Below are 8,096 nucleotides of genomic sequence, written 5' to 3'. Positions count from 1 at the left end.
TATATATATATGAAATATATAATATAATATACGCAATCATAACTTTCATTTCGATAAAGGAAGGAACTACTGATTCTACACTCAGTCTTTTATTTTCCTCTCTAGTTTTCCTTCATAAGTAGCAAGTGGTATGCCACGAAATCGGAACATGCGAATACCAGCAAACGCGTTTAATATGTCCCAACTTCTTAACTGTGTCAATACTTCACAATCATTTTTTAAATTTATTTTTATTAAATATATTTTTGAAGTAGTTACACAACAGCTAATATTGTAAACAAGAATCATACAATGATAAAATATTGAAAACATTAAAAACAAAATAATCCAACCAATCTTAGTTTTCTTTAATTTCATAAAAGCGTCTTTTCTTGTTATTCAATACATTAATTAAAATATACTAAGTACGTGTAAAATCCGGTAATCGCATAAAGAAGACACGGCAATATTTCACGCCATGCTTAGCGCCGAAAAAACTAGCGTATCTCCAGATGTATTCTATATTTCTTTTACTTAAAATATATGCCTATTGAAAAAAATATTTGTGTATTGTTTTATTGTGCAGTTTATTCAACGTTTATATTTAGAGAAGACCCGAAATATAAGTATCTCTTTCAAATTATTTATAGAAAATAATAGGAAAAGGAAATTCTTGATAGAAAAGATTAAAAATGTTACATAAAGCAAAAATATGACAGAGAGTTCGAGATGATGCGATAAATGTATACTGCTTCTTTCAAACTTGTTTATATTAATTGAAATTTACAATTAATTAACAATGTATGTTAGAATATTTTTTTAAACAATGTTGTAACTATATGATAATCGCAACAATCTAAATTACACATCAATATACTGTTGGCTCTTGATTTGGATTATAATTTATACGATATTAGATAATTCTTCTTTGTTGCTATTAATATAAAAACATAAGCGTCAAGAGTATAAATTTCGCATTTAAATAAAGAAATATATAATTACTAATTAATATTTGGTTTTGAATTACAATAATCTGTTAATTAAGTGTTACAATCTATTAATTAAGAAATCAATAAAAATTATTTTATATCATTAAAAGTTATTAATAATATAATATCTATAATAATTATATACATTACATATATAAAGATGTAAGACTAAATTTGAGTTTATCACTTCAGTTTTAACACGATGAAACTTATATTGGTCATTATATTGAAAAAGCCTTTATTATTCTATGTTACGTGATATAATATCTACATAAACTACCACATGTGTGGTTTCGATTTACTTAACAAAAATTATTAGTACTTTTCATAAAAATAACTTCTTTACATTTAATAGCTTTAATATACTTTATAAATATAAAAATAAATTTAAAAATAATTGTAACTGTATATTTTTAAAAATAAATATATTTTATAAATATAAACATATTTATAATATGTCGGTATATAATATATACATATAGGATAGATAGTCCAAGTGAATCAGTAGTACACTATGAAACCATTGCGATATTTTGTAAATGCGACGTTATCAGATTGTGTTGCTATCATGCAGCGACTCGCATTTGAACCCCTCTTCGGCTTTTCAGTCGACTGGCAGATCGCGCAAGGGACGGTTACGTGATGTCACATTTTAAGAATTTTGAATTGCAAAGTAAGTTTTTTTCGCAAGTTTTACGCATTTTTCATGTTTTGATTGATATATCTATCATTTTTTTCATTATGCAATAGTTTGTGCACATTTGGCTTTATTATTCTGTAAGCAACTTTTTCTATTACTATTATTTTACTACATTATTTAAGAGATTATCTTTAAGAGATTATTATATGGAAAAGGTTAGGTGGTCTACAATGAATCATTTTGACGTAGTGAAAAATGAACCGTATATTATATTATAGATCACATAACCTTTTTTACGATAACCTTCAAAATAATAATTCATTGTAACAATTATTTAGAATACGACACCTTCCCCCATCTCAATAAAAATATATTCATTTTTTCGCGCGTTTTCACTCAAAACGAAAGAAAAAACGTGATAGTCGGCCTTATGAATCCCCACCACCTTATAATTACCTATTTTATAAATAAACATTTTAAAATATAGCAAAATTAAAATAATCCCAATAATTCACAATACAAAACATGTAGTTCATTATTAAAAATAGCATGGTTTATTGTGTAACATTTCTTATACACAATGAATCATTTCCCGTTTTTTAAAATAATCGAAATTGTGATTAAACTTCAGGGATAACTTAAAAGTTATTATTTATAGTATAGTCAACTAAATTCATGAATTGTATGCAAAAATTCAGATCTTCAATTCAATAATTGAGAGAAATACGAACCTATGAAATTTACATAGTTTATTGTTGGACTACCTACCTATACATATATACCTTATACATATATAAATATAAATGTATTTATATTTACAATATAAAATAAATAATACATAAAATGAATAATACAAATTATAAAAACTTTAAAATATTACAATACAAAATTATATAATTAGAGCACATTTTATAAGTTATAAGGTAATATTACACAGTGTAGTGTGTAAAGCTCTACAACTAGCACCAGGTATGTTGAGGCCCATAATGCATCCGGTTATGAAATCATAAAATGTTAGTAAATCAGATGCAAACTGAACATCAAAACAATAGTGCAGTTTAATAAGAATATCGAAGGCAATTATTGGATCGTTGCCAACTGAAATTAAATTTTCATCAGTCTTTATATAAAATTGTCCTTCCTTTGTTTGTCCAATCACAAAGCACACCAAAAACGGTTGGATATTTTTTGATTTTTGAGATAAAGTTTCATCTTCTTCATTATTTACAAGTAAATCTTCCATTGTCTATATTAAAAATTAAAAGCAATATATGACTTATAATATAAGGTATCTATAATGTGCATTGGCTGCATTTAAATTTATAATGTCTTTTTAATTACAATACTCACATGGATAAACTGTAATAAATTTCGATTTGGAATTTGTTTAGGGGAAAAATTCGATGCTTTAATTTTTGCACCTTTTGAATTGTCTTCCCTCTGAAATTATAATTAATATTATTAGATTTATATACGCACGTTCTTTTCATGAAAATTATTCCGAAATCGGAAATTATTTTTGAATGGCTTACAGATGATTTCGTTTTTGCATAATTCGGAGAGGGCAACAACTCCGGCAACAAAATCAGAGCTTTGAAATTATCTGTAAAGTATAAAAAAGTATATTAATAATCAATTACACACAAAAGAAAGTACAAGTATAAGTTATAGAAAAAATCGACTTTTTGTTCAACAATATAATTAAACTATTCGTTATCATACCATCATCAAAATCGTCCACTTTTTGGAGCAAATACTCCTTTTTTATGCGGCAGAATTTCAAAATTCTCGGCACATAGTAAGATGAAAATTTTCTTAAAAATGTATCATTGTTTGGAAACATCGATATAAATTCCCCATGAATCTGAAATGAAATGAATGAAATTCTGAATAATGTAAATCATTTAAATGAAGAAAGAGTTACATATCTGCAAATTATTTTTCATACTTCAATTAACATACCATTTCTCCATTGTAATCTTTTAGTTTTGGATATAATCTAAATATATCATCTATTGTCATTTGTTCAGAATTTTTTATGCTCCTTTGCCTGTTAGGTCTCGTTTCATCTAATAATTGTATAATACTCGACTTATTGCTATCACTGGGTATTTTAAATATAAGCTCACAACACTGAAAATAATAAATTGTCAACAATAATTAAATATTTTTATAAGAAAAAATCTATAAGTATATATATATATATATTGTACTTGAATTAGAATTCTAAAATATGATTTTCTTTACAAATGTTATAAGTACCTTTTCTTGAAATACTTCTTCATCGAGATATTCTTGTTTCACAAATTGTGTTCTCTGTCTTTTAACATTAATTTTTTTAATTGCTGGCTTAGTCGATGCTCTTTTTTTCTTCGTGGGACTTAATTTTACTCGCATATTTTGGAAGCGATATTGTATAAAACCGCTATTTGTCGTTTTATCATAAAAATGCTCCTAAATATGTACATAAATTTTGTTAAACAATAGTATCAATATATGAATTATTATAAAATATAAAATATAAAATTATAAAAATACTTACATAACCTTCAGGTGAGTGTGAAGATCGTAATTTCGGAAAAGCATTGACGATTTCCTTAGCCAATTCTGTTTTTAATTGGCTAGATGGATACCTTTCAAACAAGATTCGAAATAAAAACGTTATAGAGATAATATAAACAATTAAGTTATGAATAACGTATTTTATAAATTTGAAAAAATGGTGATAACGTACATATCATTGCTGAGTTTAACTATTTCAGCACATACTATTCTAATAAATTCTTGACGATCGGTATTTCCAACAATACCAGAATCAAGAACGCTTAATAATGGTACCTTTCTTGTATGTTTAGCATCATATGCTTCAATCCAAGCTCGAACATTTAATTTATTTTCTGCGTTGTTAGGCTAAATTTCAAACATATACTCTGAATATTTTTTTATTATTTATTTATTTTCGTAAAACGAATTACGTATTTTTTAAATGTACACAATAGAATATCTTTTTGAAGTTATAATAGCATAATTAATACCTGCTGAATATTTATATTTTGTGGATGCAGTAAAATAGGGACATTTTGTACATTATTTATGTCATCTACTGCAGAATTTTTTGGTTGCTCAACTTGAATGATTTCATTACCAACAGTTGACGCGATTGTAGGTATATTATTTTGAAATCCATAGATAGGTCCATTAACAATAAAACAATTCTGTATACAGTTACAATAACAATTAGAATTTCTTCATATAATAGTTATACATTTTATTTCTAATGATTAATTTAAAAATACCGTTGCTTTTGCTGCATTAATCAAATTCAATAGTCTCTTCCTCGGTCCCGTTTTTATTTTGAGTTCTTTTAAGTCAGTTTCTGTTAGCGAAAGAAATGCTTCGCCATCAACAAATTCATCTGCAATATACACAATATTTAAAAAGATGAATTATATAATTTTTTGAATCGCTGACTCTTAAGTGAAAGCTAATCCGAAGAGTGAAAGATATTCAGCTTTTATTTAATTATTTTCTCATATGTTAAAAGTTAATTCCTTTATTAAAACTGTTATTAAGGAATTAGTAACGCAATTCAAGTCAAATTACATAGATGTATGTACTCGTCGTACAAAAGATTTCATTGAGTCATGCCAAAGCGGATATAAATTTACTAAATCGATCTAATATTCTCTAATATTCATAATGAATATTTAAAACTGGATTGTATAATACAATAATGTATTACTTTTATAAGATGAGCATGTATGCATATGTACATATAATTAAACTTGAATTAAATTTAATCCTTTTAAAATCAACTTTGTGTACGGGCTTCTTTCATCAACTTTTGAATAAATTAATCGACTCACAGAAGTGCCAATAGCAGTTTAATATATCAGAACATCTCCTCTCTCTTCCTCTTTTGAGTGTTTACACATTGTGTTTAATTCTCACATTGACAATCGTGATGATTGAATCAACCATCGATTTAATCGGAGTTGGTAGAAAAAGTCCGGGTGCAGATACAATAATAAGAAATAAGAATAATAAGAAATAAACAAGAAATAAGGAATAAGAAATTTCAACTTATCGGATATTTAGAACTCGGATACTCAGTTTCTGATAGGTTAAAATTATTGTTACTCCTTCTATTATATCTGTCCCGTGACATATTTTTGTAATTCACCTTGCAGTATTTTCAGAACCTCATGTGGCACCCCTTTAGTGAGTAAATATTCTTTTAATGCAGTCGGACTGTTTAATGTGTCCTGCGAAAATAAATATTAATTTGTACATGAAGCCCATCCTGCAATTGCGCAAGCGTAGTTGTAAGTGGTTGTAGTTGTAAGAATTGATCAGTCACAGTCGAATATTCTCCTCATATTCGACTATGATTGGAGAATTCTACACTTAAGGTACGATTTCACAGAGATATGCACATCCACAATATTGCCCCTACGACCTTTTATAATAGATCGGAAAACATATAGAAGTCTAAGAGGATATTAGCCCCACTTTCACCAGTATAAACTAAAAATAGAGCAAGGGAAAATTTAGATTTCAATATCTCGCCGTAAACGATTTCAATATCTTTTATTATGTTTTCTTAGAGAGTGAAATATCGAAATATCGGAAAATGATGTGTTGATAATCAACTTACGCTGAATTTGTAGATCTCGAGTACAAAATTTGTATATGTGTATTGTGATCGAGAGATATTTATTCTTTTGAGATTGAAAAAAATTAGGAAAATAATTTACAATTTAGTACTTGAAAGAGGGCGATTTATTTACATTCGAATGACAAGTATTTTGCGCAAACGCTAGTCGCGTATTTAATGTACATATCTCGATGTATAGTTCGATCGCATCAAATTATCGGAGATCATATAAGCTAAGCGTTCGGAAATATTGCTCAACTGCCTCCATGATTGTTTTGTTTTGGTTGTTCATTTAATGTTAAACAAGATAAGATCCTAAAAACTCTGTATCAGAGTCTGATCACGATTTTGTCAAAATTCTCTCTTACGAGAGAAAGATTTAATATTATAATTTCTGTGCCTATATATGTACTATCTCACTCTATAATCTTAATTAAAATATAGAGTGAAACATAGAGTGAAACAGTATAAGTTAGAATGAAATAGTATGTATACAGAGAAAAATTATACATATTCTCCTCTTTGCTAAAATTTTGAGAAAATTGTTGATCGCTCGTGACGAAACTCTGATAGGGACTCGATGCATCCGAAGTATCGGAGGTAATCGAAGGCATCTGAGTGATGTTTCCGAACGCAGCCATATCCGGATGTAGAGAAAGCGCTCCGTTTTTAGCTGTGCTGATGAGAGTGGGAGCAATTAGCTGAATATCTTCATGAAACCTCACCTTTACGCAATTGCAGAAATAAGGACTCGATACAGATGTAAAATGAATGTATATTTATGTATTGTTATATAGTCATATCTGTTTGTTGGGAATTTATATGGAAATTCTCGTGTCTTTCTCGAATTAAATAAATGATGCTTACCTGTGGTAAAATGTTCGAATTCATCGCGTACAATGCATGCATAATCAATCACAATCACACGAAACAAATGATCTACACTTAATTATCTTACAAAGTCCGTAGTCTATTGTCTCTCGAAAACAAAAATGGCACATTGTCGAGTTTAATCGCTAAAACATGTTACGAACAACCAAGATGGCACCATCTCGTTCATAACAGCAAAACGCTTGTAGCGCTCCTAGCGATTGAGAATTCACTCTATTGAAGTGACGTTCAATGCATCTTGCATTGAATTATCAACCGATGCTTAAATCACTTTGATTGATCGAGTGAAATAGCTACTCACTCATTACATAAAAGTAGACCGATTAATTCCAAAGGAGTTCACTCTTAAAGATTTATTTTTGAGGTAGTTGTCACTCGCTCTTGTTAAGAGTGAAATTTTAAATAGATATTAAAAATATAGAATGAAAGATTAACTCTTAGATTGGGACATTTATCGATCTCTGAAGCTTTTGCTCAAAAATATTCTTCTATTATTACTATTATAACAAAATAATAAATATAGAAAATATAAAATACTAATAGGAGTCTTTTTAAATTAATTAACCATCGTAATACAATTTCGGACAAACTATAATATCTGAGTTAGTACAAATCATTTTTTTCCTTGTTTAAAATACCGACGAAATATTATAATTATTAAAGATGTTCCTGGGCAAATTTTTGTGATGTATCACCAAAAGGGCCCTGAGGGCTCGGAGATAATTGAAGAACGATGACATTATCGACAATTGATATAAATTTGCGAATATTATAAATATAAATATTTGGATAATATATTATTAAATTTATGATTTTTTGTTATATAAAAGCAGCATAAAATAAGCATACGTGTAATGTTATAATATTTTATATACTGCCATAAAATTATAACTTTTTTCTCTACAGTTATCATCTCTATTGATAATCAAACTCGGATGAT

General features: G+C 27.8%; 1 protein-coding gene across 1 annotated transcript; it reads right to left on the bottom strand.

The window, feature by feature from the left end:
- Positions 1-2,524: 2,524 nt before the first annotated feature.
- Positions 2,525-7,314, bottom strand: LOC108690539. The gene is made up of 12 exons (XM_018197879.1): positions 7,133-7,314; positions 5,792-5,873; positions 4,905-5,023; positions 4,644-4,823; positions 4,343-4,518; positions 4,151-4,241; positions 3,871-4,062; positions 3,571-3,741; positions 3,331-3,472; positions 3,141-3,211; positions 2,959-3,048; positions 2,525-2,854 (listed from the first exon to the last, which is right to left on the bottom strand). The coding sequence occupies exons 1-12, from the start codon at positions 7,172-7,174 to the stop codon at positions 2,525-2,527; spliced, it is 1,686 nt and encodes a 561-aa protein (XP_018053368.1). The 5' UTR covers positions 7,175-7,314.
- Between the last annotated feature and the right edge of the window lie 782 nt (positions 7,315-8,096).

This window comes from Atta colombica, unplaced genomic scaffold (genome assembly GCF_001594045.1).
Source record: "Atta colombica isolate Treedump-2 unplaced genomic scaffold, Acol1.0 scaffold33, whole genome shotgun sequence".
NCBI lineage: Eukaryota > Metazoa > Arthropoda > Insecta > Hymenoptera > Formicidae > Atta > Atta colombica.
The sequence above is the reverse complement of the archived record's forward strand: the minus strand, read 5'-3'. Positions and strand labels throughout refer to the sequence as shown.

Coding starts and splice junctions, on each gene's coding strand:
- LOC108690539 (XM_018197879.1), bottom strand. CDS start 7,174: ATGCATGCATTGTACGCGATGAATTCGAACATTTTACCACAG. Junction 5,874..7,132: donor ATTCGAACATTTTACCACAG/GTAAGCATCATT, acceptor TTATTTTCGCAG/GACACATTAAACAGTCCGAC. Junction 5,024..5,791: donor GGTTCTGAAAATACTGCAAG/GTGAATTACAAA, acceptor TGTATATTGCAG/ATGAATTTGTTGATGGCGAA.